The 20,667-nt window shown below is 35.1% G+C and overlaps 1 protein-coding gene across 1 annotated transcript in view; it reads left to right on the top strand.

Moving 5' to 3' along the window:
* CUNH1orf185 (chromosome unknown C1orf185 homolog) overlaps window positions 1–20,667 on the top strand; it is a 98,200-nt gene that overhangs the window by 62,345 nt on the left and 15,188 nt on the right. The window contains exon 3 of the mRNA XM_035018593.1: window positions 12,809–12,914. Within this exon, the coding sequence (XP_034874484.1) occupies window positions 12,809–12,914 (106 nt within the window). The remainder of the gene's footprint in view (window positions 1–12,808; window positions 12,915–20,667) is intronic.

Raw genomic sequence — 20,667 nt, 5'->3', positions numbered from 1 at the left:
CTCTTTTTTTTGTAGTGTCTTTATCTGGTGTTGGTATCAGGATAATGCTGGCCTCATAGAAAGAATTTGGAAGTTTTCCTTCCATTTCTATTTTTTGGAATAGTTTGAGAAGAATAGGTATTAGCTCTTTTTAAATGTTTGGTAGAATTTGCCTGTGAAGCTGCCTGATCCTGGACTTTTATTTTTCGGGAGTTTTTTGATTACTGATTCAGTTTCATTGCTGGTAAGCTGTTCAAATTTTCTATTTCTTCCTACTTTAGTTTTGGTAGGTTATATGTTACTAGGAATTTATCCATTTCGTCTGAGTTGTTCAGTTTGTTAGCATATAGGTTTTCATAATATTCTGTTACAACTTTTTGTATTTCTGTGGTGTTGGTTGTTATTTCTCCTCTTCATTAGTGATTTTATTTGGGTCCTTTCTCTTTCTCCCTTCCTCCCCTCTTTTTGATAAGTTTGGCTAAAGGTATATCAATTTTGTTGATCTTTTCAAAGAACCAGTTCCTGTTTTCATTAATCTGTTACTGGGTTTTTTAGTTTCTATATCACTTATTTTTGCTATAATATTATTCTGTCTTTCCTTTTGCTGGGTTTGGGTTTTGTTTGTTCTTTTTCTAACTCCTTTAGACATAAGGTTAGGTTGTTTATTTGAGATTTTTCGTTCCTCTTGAGGTACGCCTGTATTGCTATTAACTTCCCTCTTAGAATTGCTTTTGCTGCATCCCAAACATTTTAGATTATTGTGTTTTCATTTTCATTTGTTTCCATGTAATTTTTATTTCTTCTTTTAGTTTGTGGTTGACCCATTCATTGTTTGGTTGCATGTTATTTAACCACCATGTATTTGTGATCCTTCCAAATTTTTTCGTGGTTAATTTCTAGTTTCATAGTGTTGTGGTCAGAAAAGATGCATGGTATAACTTTGATTTTTTTTCAGTTTTGAGACTTATCTTGTGGCCTAATATGTGATCTCTTCTGGAGAATGTTCCATGTGCACTTGAAAAGTATTTGCTTTAGAAAAAAAAAAGGGGGGGGCGCCTGGGTGGCTCAGATGGTTAAGCGTCTGCCTTCGGCTCAGGTCATGATCCCAGGGTCCTGGGATCAAGTCCCGCATCGGGCTCCCTGCTTAGCAGGAAGCCTGCTTCTCCCTCTGCTTCTCTCTCTCTCTGTGTCTCTCATGAATAAATAAATAAAATCTTTAGAAAAAAAAAAGAAAGAAAAGTATTCTGCTGCTTTAGGATGGAATGTTCTGAATATATCTGTTAACTCCATTTAGTCCAGTGTGTCATTCAAAACCACTCTTTCCTTATTTATTTTCTCTCCATCAACGTTTATAATCTCTCCATCAATGTAAGTGGGGTGTTAAAGTCCCCTGTTATTATTGTATCATTATCAATTATTTTCTTTATTTTGCTATTAACTGTTTTATGTATTTGGGTGCTCCTATATTGGATGCATAAAATATTTACAATTGTTATATCTTCTTGATGGATTGTCCTGCTTATTATTATATAGTGTCCTTCTTTGTCTCTTGTTATAGTCTTTGTTTTAAAGTCTATTTTGTGGGGCGCCTGGGTGGCTCAGTTGGTTAAGTGTCTGCCTTCGGCTCAGCTCATGATCCCAGGGTCCTGGGATCGAGCCCCGCATCGGGCTCCCTGCTCAGCGGGAAGCCTGCTTCTCCCTCTCCCACTCCCCCTGCTTGTGCTTTTTCTCTCGCTGTGTCTCTCTCTGTCAAATAAATAAATAAAATATTTTTTAAAAAGGTGATAAATTGAACTATTAAAAAAAATAAAATAAAGTCTATTTTGTCCAATACAAGTATTGCTACTATGGCTTTCTTTTGACATCCATTTGCATGATGACTCTTTCTCCATCTCCACACTTTCAATCTTCAGGTGTCTTTAGGTCTGAAATAAGTCTCTTACAGGCAGCATATAGATGGGTCTTGTTTGTTTTTTTTAATCCACTTTTCCACCCTGTGTCTTTTGATTGGAGCAGTTAGTCCATTTACATTCAAAGTAATTATTGATAGATATGTTTTTATTGCCATTTTGTTATTGTTTTATGGTTGTTTCTATAGATTTCCTACATCCTTTCTTCTCCTGCTCTCTTCCATGGTATGTTGGCTTTCTTTAGTGATATAGTTGGATTCCTTTTTCTTTATTTTTTGCATATCTATTGCTAGATTTTTCCATATGGATTGTTTTGTTTTCTATTTCATTGGTTTTCACTTTAGTTTTTTAATATTCTTTTTCTTCTGTTTACTTTGGGCTTAATCTGCTCTACTTTAGTTTTTAAGGTTTTTCACACATTTTTTCCTAATACTGCAGTTTTTTGGTGTAAATTTTCCCCTAAGTTCTGCAAAAATCCTGATAATGTTGTGTTTTCATTTTATTTGGGTTGAGTGTTCTATAAATGTTAATTAGATCATGGTGACACATGGCTCCAAAGTTCCCTGGGGATAATTTCTATCCCAGTCAAACCTCAAAGGAGAAAGAACATGGAGAAAGGTGCTTGAGAGGTTTTTATGACATCACTTCCATTCAAATTCCATTGTTTAGAACTCAGTCATATGGCTTCACCTAATGGTATGGAAAGCTGGGACACAGTAGTCTAGCTTTTTGCCTGGGAAGAAGAGGAAAATGTATTTGGACAAACAACCAGAAATCTCTTTCTATTTTCTGGAAGAGCTTGTATAAGATAAGAAATACTTGAATCATGGGTATACAGTAGAAATTGTAAAGTTATTGGGGCCTGCTGTTTTCTTTGGGGGAAATTTTGTAACTGCTGATTCAGTTTAATGGATACATGTTCATTTAGGTTTTCTATTACTTCTTGAGTCACTTTTTAGGTACATATAATTTTGTATAAGTTTTAAAATGTATTAGCATAAATTTGTTCAAAGTATTTTCTTATTTTAAACTCTGCTGTAATTGTAATTATGTTCTTTCTTCATTTTAAATATTGTTTACTTATACCTTTCTTTACTTGGTTGTTAATCTAACTAGAGATTTGTCAATCTTACTAGTCTTTACCAAAAATCTTAATTTTTATCCCATTAATTTCTGTTCATTATTTCTTTTCTCTACATTATTTGGGCTTATTTTGCTGGTCTTTTTCAACTTGCAATTTGAATGATAAGCTCATTATTTTTCAGCTTTCTTTTTTTTTTAATTAATTAATTAATTAATTTGACAGAGAGAGACACCGCGAGAGAGGGAACACAAGCAGGGGGAGTGGGAGAGGGAGAAGCAGGCTTCCTGCCGAGCAGGGAGCCCAATGCGGGGCTCGATCCCAGGACTCTGGGATCATGACCTGAGCCGAAGGCAGACGCTTAACAACTGAGCCACCCAGGCGCCCCTCAGCTTTCTTTTCTAATATATGCATTTAGGGCCATACATTTCCCTTGAATTTGGCTCCAGCTTTGTTGCTACAAGTCTTTGTACATATCATTATTCATTACATCTATGTATTTTTAAACTTCCACTGATTTCTTCTTTAATGCGTGAGTTGTTTACAGTGTGATTTTAAATTTCACAAGTATGGGAGCTTTTCTTAGGGTATATATTAGGTTATTAATTTCATAATTTTCAGAGAATGTGGTATGTGTAAAATGATTCTATAAAACTTGTTGAGTCTTTCTTGCTTTATAGCCTGGTATATGCATGTTAAGTTTGAGATGTCTTCCTGGTTTTTTTTATGTTATTAATTCCTTGCAACATTATCTCATTTATTTCTAATTCTAATTGTGTAAGATAGATAGTATGACTCCCATTTTTCAAATAAGAACATTAAAGTCCAGCCAGCACAGTAAGTAACTTTTCTATATTTGCAGACAGATCTAGTTAGTCTTATAACCACTTGGAACAAACACTAACTAAAAAAGTATGGTCAACTTTTTATACTGGTTGCATATCGGTCTTGCTTATATCTCATTATAGATTTTTAAACCTTTAGGGCAAGGAGTCATTCTTATTTAAATGGCTTTTTATCCCTCACTTGATATCTGAAACAGTGTTCTACACATATTTGGTGTTCAAAAGATTTTTGTTGATTGGGTACCTGGGTGGCTCAGTCAGTAAGTGACCAACTCTTGGTTTCGGCTTGGGTCATGATCTCAGGGTTGTGAGATCAAGCCCCATAAGGGGCTCCACACTCAGCACAGAGTCGGCTTGAGATTCTTTCCCTTCCTTATCCCTCCCCCTCTGCTCCTCCCCTACTTGCTCACTCTCTCTCAAATAAATACATAAAATCTTAAAAATAAATAAAGATTTTTGTTGAATTGGAGTAAACCTGAGACTGAAATCTGGCAAAATTCTAAAAGAGTATAATAAACAGGTAATTTGTGAATACTCAAAAAATAAAACAGGACTTGTAGTTCTGGAATTATTGCAAAAAATAATCTGAAAACACTCCTACAATAATTCTGGGAAAAGTGATAGATATAGGTGTATATAGATAACATCTATATCTATCTATATCCTTTAAATACCTCTATATATCTATCTAAATCTAGACAGATATGTTAAAGGACAGATATATACATACATACATTTATAACTATATAAAGATATATCCTTTATATCAATATAAAGAATAGATATAGATACATATGTTAAAGGATAGATGGGCTAACAAAGAGGGACCTACAAAGGCAATAAAGGTATAGATACATAAATGGAAGGAAAACTAAGTGAATTTATTTTACTGATGCCAAGGCAAAAGAGAGAGTGGCCAATAGTGACCTTTTGATTTTTGTGTTAATGAAGTTATTAATGGCCTTGGAAATAGATGTGAAGAAGTAGGAATTCTCATTTAGACTGCAAATAGTACCAAAAAAAAAAAAGGCTGGAGGGTGCTGCCAAGAGAGAGTTTTATTTATTTTAAGATTTAAGACTTAATGTTCTTGGGGTGCCTGGGTAAGCTGGCTACCTTCAGCTCAGGTCATGATCTCAGGGTCCTGGGATTGAACCCTGCATTGGGCTCTCTGCTCAGTGGGGAGCCTGCTTCTCCCTCTCCCTCTGTCCCCTACTTGTGCTGTCTTTCTCACTCACTCTATCAAATAAATAAATAAAATCTTTTAAAAAAAGGACTGAATGTTCTTGCCTAGCTATCTCTTACTCAGTTTGTAAGATTCAGCTGAGGTGTTATCTCTAGGACTGTACCTGTACTTGGTCAAACTCCTGTTGTCTTAGCACTGTCAAAAGGTCATTATCATAGCACTTAGAATATTTTAATGAATATATCCATTTATTTTTTATTTTTTTAAAGATTTTTATTTATTTATTTGACAGAGAGAGAGACACAGCGAGAGAGGGAACACAAGCAGGGGGAGTGGGAGAGGGAGAAGCAGGCTTCCTGCCGAGCAGGGACCCGATGTGGGGCTCGATCCCAGGATCCTGAGATCATGACCTGAGCCGAAGGCAGACACTCAACGACTGAGCCACCCAGGCACCCCTGAATATATCCATTTAAATGTCTTGTCTCCTGCAGATTATAAACTCTGTGATCATGTGTTATTTATCTTTCAATCACCAATTCTTGACAAAGGTTTGGCAATAGAAAATTCTCAGGCAATGTTTAACTAAACTATGGAGCTTTTAAAAATTTACCCTTTTTATAAATCTACCTGTGACCACATTTTGTACTTATTTCTTCCTTTATAACACTTATATACTTTTTAATTGCATTTATTCCTTTTCACATGTATGACTTTCTTACATACATACTTATATTATTACATACTTATATTATAAACAACATAGTTATATTATTCATTTTTGTAATACTAGCATTTAGCACAGTGCCTATCATTCGTTTATTGAATATTCAATCATTTCTTGAGTAACCAGTCATTTTTCTAAACTCCAAGAATACCATAATGAAAAAGATTTATCTTCTGGTAGAGGAAGACAGAATAGACAATAAACCAGTAAAGAAAATTATTTACAATAGTAATTATTAAAGACAAAGAAACAAAGTGAAATGATAGAGTAACTGCTGAAAGTGAGGAGTCATTACTTTATTTGTGATTTACTTATTTATTTTTAGAGAGAGAGGTGCACGCGATGAGTGGGGGTGGGGGGGCAAAGGAGAGGGAAAGACAGAACCCTCAAGTAGAGTCCCCGCTGAGCGCAGAGCCCAATGTAGGGCTCAATCCCAGGACCCTGAGATCATGACCAGAGCCGAAATCAAGAGCCTGCTGCTTAAAACCAACTGAGCCACCCAGGCACCCCAATAAAGTCATTACTTTAGACAGGATACTTAAGAGCAGAATCAAGAAAGTAAAAATACTACCTTTGTATATATATTGACTAAAACTTTAAAGTGAGAAAGGGATCTTAATGATCAGAGTCCAGCCTTTTCATTTTACATTTTGATTTAGAGAGAATGTGTGACTTGTTGAAGGTATTAACAAATATGTAATTTGTCTTTCTCTTGGTAAAGTGGTTTGGAAACTTTCAGGTTCTTTATACCTGATAAGGATTTCCCTGAGATGTAAATGACCTGTTTAAACCAGGGACTATGATGGTGTACTAATCACACCTATTTTCTTGCTTAATGGAGATTTGAAAAAAAAAGAAAAGATAGAGGAGGGCAGGGATCTTCAGGGGAGACAGCTAAGTGGGCTATAATCACAGTGATAACAATAAAGTTCTATAAGGAGACTTGTAGTATCGAAGTAAAGGTGTCAGGAATTACATAAGAAGCTTCAAAAATTTTTTTTCTCAATTTTCTAGATACTCATGGTAGATAATACACACACACACAAAGTCTAGAATAGAAAATTGTAACTATAAGCCCTTACTCCAGGGATAACCATTGTTGATTATTTTCCTTATACAAATGTTTCTCCTCTTTCTTTCTTTTTTTTTTTTTTTCTTTCTTTCTTTCTTTCTTTCTTTCTTTCTTTCTTTCTTTCTTTCTTTCTTTCTTTCTTTCTTTCTTTCCTTCCTTCCTTCCTTCCTTCCTTCCTTCCTTCCTTCTTTCTGTCTTTTTCACAAAATTGAAATTATATTATTTTTATATATTTTTTTAATATTTGAGGAAACCAGAAAAGTGCAAAGAAAAAGGAAAAGGACAAAGGATAACAAACACCCATGTAATCTACTAAATACATGGTTTTTGATCATATAAGCTTCAGATCTTTAGTTTTTTATAGAAATAAAACATTACAGATAAAGTCTAAGCTTATGTTCCATCCATAGTCCCATTCCCCTCATTCCCTCTCCAGACACAACAAATATAATGAATTTAATGTATTTTAATACTTCTATTACATTAATTTTTTTGAAATAGTATTATTTTGTGTTTTCTTTTAATGTGCATACATGGAATCAATACATAATTGGAATAATTGAACATGAATTTATGGGAATTGCTTTTTGCACTGAACATTGTGTTTTTCAGTTCTATTCATGCTGATACATATATATCTAGTTTATTCATAAGTCTTAAGTGTTAACCTTGATGAATTTTCATTGAACACACCTATGTGACCAGCACCCAGCTCAAGAAACAGAACATTACCAGCATTCCTGAACTCCCCAAATACCTGTGTTTGAATTTTATGTCGGCCTTCTTTTGCCCAACATTATTTATGAAATTTATCTATTTTGTTGTGCATAGTTGTAGTCTGTTCTTTCCCATTTATAGAATATTTGGTTTCTTAAATCAATTCAGTTTTTGAAATTTATCCATTCAACTGTTGATGGGCATTTGTGCAGTTTCTAATTTGTGGCTGTCTCAAATAGTGATGCTATAAACGTAGTACATATTTTTCTGAATGTATATGTATACGTATCATTTTGGTAAATGTCTAAAAATTGTTGGGTCATGGGTATGCATATGTTCAGCTTTAATAATAGAGCCAAACAATTTTCCAAAGTATTGTACAAAACTACATTCGCACTAATGGTGAATGAGAATTCAGGTTACTCTGCCTCCTTGGCAACAATTGACATTTTCTGTCATTTGCATTTTAGGCATCGTATAGAGTAGTTGTTATTACCTCATTGTGGTTTAATTAGTACTTCCCTGATTGTTAATGAAGTTTTCATATGTTTATTGGCCATTTAGATACTCTTTTTTATGATATCCTTAAATATTTAGCATCCTTACTTAATTGGTTTTTTTCTAACAGATCTAAAGATATTAAGGGTCTCTATTCTCCACCCTATCTAGATAAGGAAGGACCTTAGCAATTTTTAGATTACTATTGTTCCCTCACTTAGTGGTTGTGTGCCTTCAAGCAAGTTTCTTAACTTTATTTTGTCTCAATTGTTTCTGCATCTAGAAAATGAGGAAATAATAGTATTTAACTCAGAGTTGTTGTGAGAATTAAAGGAGTTTAAATATATAATACACTGAGCAGTGCCTGGCATGTAGTATTTACTATATGAATATCAGTTATTATTGTTGTTGTTGTTACTGGCAAAAGGATAGACAATATATATCAAGAGGACAGAATAAAGATTCCAGAAAGAGACTGACACAAATATAGCTACTTGATTTTTTTTTTTTTAAGATTTTATTTATTATTTGACAGAGAGAGACACAGCGAGAGAGGGAACACAAGCAGGGGGAGTGGGAGAGGGACAAGCAGGCTCCCCACAGAGCAGGGAGCCCGATGCGGGACTCGATCCCAGGACCCTGGGATCATGACCTGAGCCGAAGGCAGTCGCCTAACCAACTGAGCCACCCAGGCGCCCGCTACTTGATTTTTGACAAGGGTGCAAAAGCAACTCAGTGAAGAAAGGATAGTCTTTTCAACAAATGGTGTTGGAGCCACTGGATATACATATCCAAAGGGGGGGGAAAGGAACTTGACCCATGCCTTACACCTATGTAAAAATTCATTCAAAATAAATCATAAATTAAATGTGAAACATAAAACTATAAATCCTTTATAGGAAAACATAGGAGAAAATCTCTGTGGCCTGGGTTAGGCAAAGAGTTCTTAGATAGGATCATAACACAATCCATACAAGGAAAAACTTTATAAATTAGACATCACCAAAATTTAAAAGTTTTGCTCTGTGAAAGACACTCTTTTTTTTTTTTTTAAGATTTTATTTATTTATTCATAAGAGACAGAGAGAGGCAGAGGGAGAAGCAGGCTCCCTGCTGAGCAGAGAGCCCGATGCGGGACTCGATCCCAGGACCCTGGGATCATGACCTGAGCCGAAGGCAGACGCTTAACCATCTGAGCCACCCAGGCACCCTGTGAAAGACACTCTTAAGAGAATTGAAAAGACAAGCCATAGACTTGGAGAAAATATTTCCAAATCATGTCTCTGACCAAGGACTTGAGGAATTCCAAAAAATCAGCAAAGATGTAAACAAATACTTCACTGAAGAAGACATATGGATGGCAAATAAGCACATGCAAAGATGCTCAACATCATTATTCATTAAGGAAATGCAAATTAAAACCACAGTGAGAAAAAAAAAAAAAACCCACAGTGAGATACCACTGTACATCTATTAGAATGACTGAAATAAAGCTAACAATATCAAGCGGTGGTGATGATGCAGAGCAAGTGGAATTATCATATAATGGTGGTGGGAAATCAAGATGATACAGACACTTTGGAAAGCAGCATGGCAGTTTCTTACACATTTAAATATATATTTACTACATGACACTACTGAAATAAAAATTTATGTTCAAACAAACACCTTAATGCAAATATATAGTAGCTTTAATCTAACAACCCCAAACTGGAAACAAACAAATGTCTCTCAGCTGGGGAATGCACAAACTGTGGTACATCTGTAAAATGGAATGTTATTCAGCAATAAAAAGAAACAAACTATTAATACATGCAACACAATGTAAGTGAATGTCAGATGCATTATGCTAAGTGAAAAAGGCCAGACTCAAAAGGCCACGTGCTGTATGATTCCATTTATATGAAATTCATATAAGGCAAAAGTATAAGGATGGAGAATAGGGATGGAAAATAAACAATGGTTGCCAGAAATTAGTGCTTGACCACTAAGAGGCAGTATGAGGAAATTTGGGGAGGTGATGGAAGTCTCACATAACTTGGTTATGGTGCTGTGACAGATATTTTTTGTATTTGTCAAAACTTACAGAACTGCACACACACACAAATGAATTTTACTATATAAATTTAAAAATTTTTTTAAATCCTTCTTAGGTTATTTCCCTGAATATTGCTTTTCTACTACTCTATTTTTTCTTTTAGGAACCCTATTACTTTTATATTATATATTCTTAATCTTTTCCAATCTCATATTTCCTTATATTTTTCATTTCTTTAAGTAATTAGGTGAGTTTCATTTCTTTAAGTAATTAGGTGTTATATTTCATCTCATTAATTGTGTTCAAAGAAGAATTTATCTTAAAATTTTTGAATTTTTCATTTTCTAAGATTCCTTCTTGGTCTTCTATTAGTGGTTCAGGACCCCCTTCCCTCAGAGATTTTGTTAATGTAGAGTCATTCACAGTGCCAAAGGATGATTTGGTCTAGGTCTTATCTCAGTGATTTTCTCTGCTTCTTCTAGCTAATTCTTGCTTGCAGATCTCGGTGCTTCATATGCCTGTGGTTTTAGCCTCTACTTATTTCTCTGTGTTGCTTTTATTTTTTTGTCCGTAGAAATCTTTATCTTTTTTTCCCCAAAGTTTTATTTATTTAAGTAATCTCTACACACTGTGTGGGGCTCGAACTCATGACCCCCAGATCAAGAGTCACATGTTCTTCTGACTGAGCTGCCAGGTGCCCCTAGAAATCTTTATCTTATATTTGAGTATGATTATGTCTTTTTAATTTTTAAAAAATATGCATTTTACCAATCTTGCTTTTATCAGTGAATACTGTCTGATATTTTGTTATACCACTCTGCCAGTGATTCTCAGCTGGGGCAGTTTTGCCCCCCAGAATACATTTGCCTGTAGACATCTTTGGTACAATGCATAGAACAATCCCTACAACAAATTATCTGATCCAAAAGATCAATAGTATTGATGTTGAGAAACCCTGCACTAAATAATTAAAGAATATGATATTTTTCATATGTAACATCATCATAACTTATTTAATTGCCTTCCTAAATTGTTTTACTTAGAAGTTTTTTTTTTTTTTTGTATTGTAAGTATCACTTTGATAAATAGCCTTCTATAATTTTTTGGTACCATTAATTAATTCCCAAATGTAGACATTTTCTGAACCCAAAGAAAACTATGATTTGAGAGGCATCATCTTGGAAGCTGGAAATTACTTAGGAAACAAAAATATGGGAAATACAAAGTCTTTATCATGTCATATTTTTAGTGGAACTTATAATAAGTTCACAGATAAAGATCTTCCATTAGTTTTATTTTTTTAAGATTTTATTTAAATTCCAGTTAATTAACATACAGTATAATATTAATTTCAGGTGTACAATTTAGTGATTCAACATTTCTATGCAACACCTGGCGCTCATCACAAGTGCATCCTTAATCCCCATCATCTTTTTAACCCATCCCCTCTGGTAATCATCAGTTTGTTCTCTATAGTTTTATACTTTTAAACCCTTTTTTCCCAGGTAATATGCAGTTGACCCTTGGACAACATGGGTTTGAACTGTGAGGGTCCACTTATATGTGGATGATTTTCAATATAGTATAGGACTATTAATGTATTTTCTCCTCCCTATAATTTTCTTAATAACATTTTCTTTTCTTTAGCTTATTTATTGTAAGACTACAGTATATAATACATAGAACATACAAAATATGTGTTAATCGACTGTTTATGTTATTGGTGCGGCTTCCAGTCTGCAGTAGGCTGTTGTTTATATATGTATGTACATAAGTAGTTAAGTTTTCGGAGAGTCAAAAGTTATATGTAGATTTGTGAGTGTGCATAGGTTGGTGCCCCTAATCCTCACATTGTTTAAGGGTCAGCTGTACTCTTAAATTGTTTTAAGGCCCTTTGGGTTCTATACAGCTTTTTGTGAAAGCTTCCTACAGCTTGCTTTATGGTTAGGTATCAGATTTCAGAATCTTAAGGAATACTTGACCAACCTGTCTATAAATACCTCGTGCATTCTTTATTCCTAATTCTTTTCAATACATACCACTATTAAGATGGTTTATAGAAGGGATAAGATAATAGAAAAAAACAGAAGACTGGCTTTAATCTGCTGCCTAATCTCAGTTCAGGTCTCGCTCTTACCTAGACCTCAATTTTATCATCTGTAAAATGAAGGAGTTATACCACATAATTCCTATAGGCTTTTCCAATTTTAAACTTGTGATATGCTATTATTTTATATTGCTTTTATTTAGCTTTTGGCCATGATCTTTTATTGTTCCTGAGATAAAATAGAGATAAAACGAAGATTTCTAAAATATTTTAAAGTTCCTCATATTTGTTCTTTATTACCCTCCATCTGCCTTCTTGTAGTGATTGATAATACAAATTTTAAAATGCAAAGTGTCTTATGTTGGAGGACTGCAAAGAATGATACTGGAAAAATAACAAAAATTTACAGCTAGACTGGGAAAGCAGAAAGCTAGATAAGAAAAAAGGAGGTGACAGCTGTACAAAAACAAACAAAACCTAGATATCAAATCGAGGCAGGGTCAGAGGAATGCACCCTGGACCCTACTCACCATGAGGCCTTGTGTTGAAATTTGTTAGTATTGCACAGGAGCCTAGAATTCAGGTTTCCCAACTTCCTGGTTAATGTTTTAACACTACAGTATGTCATAGCATTCATATTATTATGTCATTTAATTTTACCTAGAGAATGAAGATACATGCATGAAATAATCTTTTATAATTTATTTGTATAGGTTTTTTTAACCACTTAACTTATTTTCTGGCTGCTGGTGCTGTTACTTTGGGAATTGGTTTCTTTGCTTTGGCATCAGCTTTGTGGTTCCTGATTTGCAAACGAAGGTAAGGTTTATTAGAATGCTTAACTTTTTTTCCTCTTAAAAATTCAGTGAAAGACTTTTTCAAATGGTATTAAATAACTATAATAGCACTGATTCTGTAATTTGAGGTTTGGTTATAGACACTTTGATTGGGGAGGGAAAGCTTTACATGTTTAAAATAGCCCAGAAAGACAAGTCCTACTAGTATAATAGTCTGAATACTGTAATAGCAATCTTCATGCATTAAAAATTTAAGGAATAATAAGACATATTTTATTCTCTAGAAGATGTGTGTTCAAATTATAAGGCTAGAAATTTAAAAAATTTTTGATTTCTAATTTAGAGGTTAAAAACATTACTGAGACAAAAAGACTTTCTTTCTTTAGGAGATATTTAAGAGAAGAGCTGACAGAATGCTTTGGTATAGTCTAAATGTAGTCTTTTGCCAGAGACAGAAAACCCTAAAATTTGGTGGTTTTGATTATTTTGTTCAGTATTTGCTTTGTTTGATGTTTAAAAATGTAAACTGTAACACATTCTTGCACACACTCTTCCAGTATTCCCTATCTCAGCAAATGAATGCATACTATCTATTCATTTGCACAAGTCAGAAAACTGGAAATTATTCACTTATTCATTCTTTTAACAAATATTTATTGGTGCCTGCCATTGTTCTAGGTACCGAGGATACAACTGTGAACAAGTCAGACAGTTTCTGTTTCATAGACTAGCAGTGCCACTGGGAGGAGACAGATAATGAAAAATAAAATGGTCAGGGAATGTCTCTTCAAGTGGGCAATATTTAATCTGAGATCAGAGTTAAAAGAAAGAGCCAACCATGTGAAGACTTTGTCAAAGAGCTCTCTCAGCTGAGGGGTTAGCAAGTACAAAGACCCCACATGGGAATGTTCTCAGTATTGTTCAATAAAGGGAAAGAAGGCTAGTGTATAGACTGTAGTGAGTGAGGGAAATAATGATGAGACTGAAGATGTAGATGGGGGCTAGATCACATAGGATGTTGTAGGCCAAAATATGGAGTTTGGATTTTATTATTTATGCCATCATAAGGTTTTAAGCCAGAGAATGACATTATCAGCATAATAATGGCTAACACTGAGGGCTTACTACATGGTAGGCACTGTTCTAAGTGCTTTATACATGATCTCATTTAACCACCCCATGAGGTAGTAATATTATCTCTCTTTTAAGGACACTATAATGTCACCTATAGATGATGTACATTTTTATAAAACTTAAAATTTGAGATATAATTCACATACAGTATAATACATAGATTTTAAATGTATGATGATGAATTTCAGCAAATATATTCCCATGTAATCACAACCCCAGTCAAGATATACAACTTTCCATCACCCTGGAAAGTTCCCTCATGCTCCTTTCCAGGCATCACTCCCCATCTCCCACTCAGAGGCAGTCATTATTCTGATTTTTATTACCAGAGGTTAATTTTGTCTAGTCTTGAGTTACATGTAAATGGAATCATATGGACTTTTTTATGTTTGCTTTTTTGACTTAACATAATATTTTTGAGATTCATTCATGTCATTGTATTATCTGTATTTCATTCTTTTTATTGATGATTTTTATTAATTGTATAAATATACCTCACTTTATTCTTAATGGACAATTGGGTCATTTCCAGTTTTTAGTTCTTAGGAGTAAGGCTGCTATGAATGTTCTTGTATAAATCTTTTTGTACATGTGCTTTCACTTCTCTTGGGTAAATGCCTAAGAGTAGCATTGCTGGATCATATGTGGTTAACTTTGTAGCAAACTGCTGAACAGTTTTCCAAAGTGGGTACATGCTTCTACCAGCAATATATGAGAGTTCTAATTCATTTTTTTAAAAGATAATATCTTAGACTAATATGGAAGTAGAGGAGATAAAAAGAAGAGGTTGGATTTGGGGTGTGTTTTGCAGGTCAAGTTAGCAGGGCTGGTTTGATGGATTAGATAAGGTAAGGGAAGATAAATGAAATGGCAGAATTAATGCTAACACCTACGTTTTTACAATGAGCAGCTGAGTGGTTGATCATGCCATTTACTGAGATGAGAATATGATTAGAGAGGGGAGCAAGTTGAGGGAATAGTGATAAACTAGGAGTTTCAATTTGAAAAGTCTTTTGGACATCCATTAGAAATGTCAAATACTCAGATATACTTGTAGGAACTTCAGAAGAGAGTTTAAGCCTGAAGATTTAGGATATCAATGTATAGAGGGTATCTAAGGTCATAGAACTGGGTGAGACTAACCAGGGAGTGATTGTTGGAAGAAAAGAACTTAGGACTGTGCCCTTCAGCCCACCAACATTTAGAAATCTAGCAAAAGAATAGGAAGAATCAATATCTGAGAAGGAAAAACAGGAAATTCAAACACTGGGAAGCTAAAGACCTTTCTGCTCAAGAATGTTTGGGTCAACCAGGAAATCAAAGAAGAACTCAACCAATTCATGGAAATCAATGAGAATGAAAACACATCAGTCCAAAACCTATGGGATACTGCAAAGGGGGTCCTAAGGGGGAAATACATAGCCATCCAAGCCTCACTCAAAAAAAGAGAAAAATCCCGAATTCACCAACTAACTCTATACCTTAAAGAACTAGAGAAAAAGCAACAAATGGTGCCCAAGCCATGCATTAGAAGAGAAATAATTAAGATTAGAGCAGAGATCAATGAATTAGAAGCCAGAAACACAGTAGATCAGATCAACAAAACTAGAAGCTGGTTCTTTGAAAGAATTAATAAGATCAATAAACCACTGGCCAAACTTATCCAAAAGAAAAGAGAAAAGACCCAAATTAATAAAATTATGAATAAAGGGGAGCGATCACGACTAACACCAAGGAAATAGAAACAATTATTAGAAATTATTATCAACAACTATATGCCAATAAATTGAGTAACCTGCATGAAATGGATGCCTTCCTGGAAACCTATAAACTCCCAAGACTGAAACAGGAAGAATTGACAACCTGAATAGGCCAATAACCAGTAATGAGATTGAAGCAGTGATCAAAAACCTCCCAAAAAACAAGAGTCCAGGGCCTGGTGGATTCCCTGGGGAATTCTACCAAACATTCAAAGAAGAAATAATACATATTCTTCTGAAGCTGTTTTAAAAAGTAGAAACAGAAGGAAAGCTTGCAGACTCATTCTATGAGGCCAGCGTTACCTTAATCCCCAAACCAGGCAAAGACCCCATCAGAAAGGAGAATTTCAGACCAATAATCCTGATGAATATGGATTCCATAATCCTCAACAAAATCCTAGCTAATAGGATCCACCATTAAAAGGATCATCCACCACGACCAAGTGGCATTTATCCCCGGGATGCAAGGGTGGTTCAACATTCGCAAATCAATCAATGTGATAGAACACATTAAGAGGAGGGAGAAGAACCATATGTCCTCTCAATTGATGCAGAAAAAGCATTTGACAAAATACAGCATCCTTTCCTGATTAAAACTCTTCAGAGTATAGGGATTGAGGGAACATACCTCAAGTTCATAAAATCCATCTATGAAAAACCCACAGTGACTATCATCCTCAATGGGGAAAAGCTGAGAGCCTTTCTCTTAAGATCAGGAACACATCGAGGATGCCCACTCTTGCCACTATTGTTCAACATAGTATTAGAAGTCCTAGCAACAGCAATCAGACAACAAAAAGAAATAATAGGTATTCAAATTGGCAAAGAAGAAGTCAAACTCTCTCTTTTCGCAGATGACATGATATTTTATGTGGAAATTCCAAAAGACTCCACCCCCAAATTACTAGAACTCATACAGCAGTTCAGTAATGTGGCAGGATATAAAATCAATGCACAGAAATCAGTTGCTTTCTTATACACTAACAATGCAACTGTAGAAAGAGAAATTAGCAAAATTATTCCATTTACAATAGCACCAAAAACCATAAGATACCTTGGAATAAACCTAAGCAAAGAGGTAAAGGATCTATACTCTAGAACTGCAGAACACTCATGCAAGAAATTGAAGAAGACACAAAAAGATGAAAAAACATTCCATGCTCATGGATCGGAAGAATAAATATTGTTAAAATGTCTATGCTGCCCAGAGCAATCTATACCTTCCATGCCATCCCAATCAAAATTCCAATGACATTTTTCAAAGTGCTGGAACAAACAATCCTAAAATTTGTATGGAATCAGAAAAGACCCCAAATCGCCAAGGAAATGTTGAAAATGAAAAACAAAGCTGGGGGCATCACATTGCCCGATTTCGAGGTATATTACAAAGCTGTGATCACCAAGACAGCATGGTACTGGCACAAAAACAGACATAAAGACCAATGGAACAGAATAGAGAGCCCAGATATGGACCCTCAACTCTACGGTCAAATAATCTTCGACAAAGCAGGAAAAACATGCAATGGAAAAAAGACAGTCCCTTCAATAAATGGTGCTGGGAAAATTGGACAGCCACATGCAGAAGAATGAAACTCGACCATTCTCTAACACCATTCACAAAGATAAACTCAGAATGGATGAAATACCTCAATGTGAGACAGGAATCCATCAAAATCCTAGAGGAGAACATAGGCAGTAACCTCTTTGACATTGGCCACAGCAACTTCTTTCAAGATACATCTCCAAAAACTAGTGAAACAAAAGCAAAAATGAACTCTTGGGACTTCATCAAGATAAAAATCTTCTGCACAGCAAAGGAAACAGTCAACAAAACAAAGAGGCAACCCACAGAATGGGAGAAGATATTTGCAAATGACACTACAGATAAAGGGCTGGTATCCAAGATCTATAAAGAACTTCTCAAACTCAACACCCAAAAAAACAAATAATCAAGTCAAAAAATGGGCAGAAGACATGAACAGACACTTCTCCAAAGAAGACATACAAATGGCTAACAGACACATCATCATCATTAGCCATCAGGGAAATTCAAATCAAAACTGCATTAAGATACCACCTTACACCAGTTAGAATGGCAAAAATTGACAAGGCAAGAAACAACAGATGTTGGAGAGGTTGTGGAGAAAGGGGAACCCTCTTACACTGTTGGTGGGAACGCAAGTTGGTACAGCCACTTTGGAAAACAGTGTGGAGGTGCCTCAAAAAATTAAAAATAGAGCTACCCTATGACCCAGCAATTGCACTACTGGGTATTTACCCCAAAGACACAGATGTAGTGAAAAGAAGGGCCATATGCACCCCAATGTTCATAGCAGCAATGTCCACAATAGCCAAACTGTGGAAAGAGCCGAGATACCCTTCAACAAATGAATGGATAAAGAAGATGTGGTCCATATATACAATGGAATATTACTCAGCCAACAGAAAGGATGAATACCCAACTTTTACATCACCATGGATGGGACTAGAGGAGATTATGCTAAGTGAAATAAGTCAAGCAGAGAAAGTCAATTATCATATGGTTTCACTTATTTTTGGAACATAAGGAAGAGCATGAAGGACATTGGGAGAAGGAAGGGAAAAATGAAGGTGGGGTATCCGAGGGAGAGATCAACCATGAGAAACTATGGACTCTGAGAAACAAACTGACAGTTTTAGAGGGGACGGGGTGTGGGGATGGGTTAGCCTGGTGATGGGTATTAAAGAGGGCACCTTCTGCATGGAGCACTGGGTGTTACACGAAAACAATGAATCATGGAACACTACATCAAAAACTAATGATGTAAGGTGACTAACATAACATAATAAAATAAAATTAAATAAAAAAAATAAAAGGCACATGGAAACAAACAAAAATGAAAACACAATAGTCCAGGGGCACCTGGGTGGCTCAGTCAGTTAAGCGTCTGCCTTCAGCTTAGGTCATGATCTCTGGATCCTGGGATTGAGCCCCGGGGTTGGGCTCCCTGCTTGGCAGGGAGTCTGTTTCTCCCTCTCCCTCTGCCCCTCCTCCCTGCTTTATGTGGAAAACCCAAAAACTCCACCCCCAAATTACTAGAACTCATACAGCAATTCAGTCTTTCTCTTTCTCTCTCTCAAATAAATTAATAAATAAAATCTTTAAAAAAAACCCCACAATGGTCCAAATTCTTTGGGATACAGCAAAAGCAATTATTTTTTAAATTTATTTTTTATTTTTACTCTTTAGAGGAAGAGAGAGAGAAAGGAGGAGCAGAGGAGAGGGAGAAAGAGAATCTTAAGCAGGCTCCACTCCCAGCACAGAGCCTGACAGAGGGCTCAATCTCATGACCTTGAGATCATGACCTGAACTCAAACCAAGAGTTAGATACTTAACAGACTGAGCCACCTGGCCACCCCCAGCAAAAGCAGTTCTAAGAGGGAAGTTTACAGTAATACAGGCCTACCTCATGAGGCAAGAAAAACCTCAAACAACCTAAAGGAACTAGGAAAAGAACAACAAACAAAACCTAAAACCAGCAGAAGAAAGGAAATAATAATAAAGATTAGAGCAGAAATAAATGATATAGAAACTTAAAAAAAAAAAAACAAATCAATGAAACCAAGAGCTGGTTCTTTGAAAGATCAACAAAATTGATAAACCTCTAGGCAGACTCTTCCAGAAAGGGGGGGGGGGGATTCAAATGAACAAAATCACCAATGAAAGAACAAAAGAGAAGAAATAACAACATCCCAGAAATACAAATAATTTTAAGAGATTATGAAAAACTGTATGCCAACAAATTAGACAACCTAGAAGAAATGGATAAATTCAGAGAAATATAACCTACCAAAACTGAAACTGGAAGAAACAGAAAATTTGAATAGATCTATTACCAGTGAGGTGATTGAATCTGTAATCAAAAAACACCAAACAAACAATAGTCCAGGGCCAGATGCCTTCACGGGTGAATGCTACCAAACATTTAAAGAAGAGTTAATACCTATTCTACTCAAAGTATTCTAAAAAATAGAAGAAGGAAAACTTTCAAATTCATTCTATGAGGCCAGCATTATCCTGATATCAAAACCAGATAAATATACCACAAAAAGGAGAACTATAGGCCAATATCCCTGATGAACATAAATGCAAAAATCTCAACAAAATACTAGCAAATAGAATCCACCAATACTTAAAACAGTCATTCACCATGACCAAGTGGGATTTATTCCTGGGATGCAAGAGTGGTTCAATATTCACAAAATAATCAGTGTGATATATCTCATCAATAAAAGAAAGTAAAAACTTTGATCACCTCAATAGATGCAGAAAAAGCATTTGACAAAGTACAACATCGATTCATGATAAAAACCCTTTAAAAAGTAGGTTTAGAGGGAACATACCTCAACATAATAAAGCCATACATGAAAAACCCACAACTATTATCATTCTCAGTGGGGAAAAACAGAGCTTTCCTCCTAAGGTCAGGAACAAGACAAGGATGTCCACTCTTACCACTTTTACTCAACATAGTACCAGAAGTCCTAGCCAAAGCAATTAGACAACAAAAAGAAATAAAAGATATCTAAATTGGTAAGGAAGAAGTAAAACTCTCATTATTTGCAGATGATACTATATATAGAAAACCCTAAAGACTCTACCAAAAAACTACTAGAACTGATAAATGAATTTAGTAAAGTCACAGGATACAAAATCAATATGTAGAGATCTGTTGCATTTTAATACACTAATAATGAAGCCACAGAAAGAGAAATTAAGAAAATAATCCCATTTATAATCACACCAAAAACAATAGGATACCTAGGAATAAAAAAAGAGGTGAAAGACCCATACTCTGAAAACTATAAAACATTGATGGAAGAAATTAAAGAGACAAAGAA

This window comes from Mirounga leonina, unplaced genomic scaffold (assembly GCF_011800145.1).
Source record: "Mirounga leonina isolate KUSES-001 unplaced genomic scaffold, KU_Mleo_1.0 Mir_173, whole genome shotgun sequence".
NCBI lineage: Eukaryota > Metazoa > Chordata > Mammalia > Carnivora > Phocidae > Mirounga > Mirounga leonina.
Note: the sequence above shows the minus strand (reverse complement) of the source record. Positions and strands in the feature narration are given on the sequence as shown.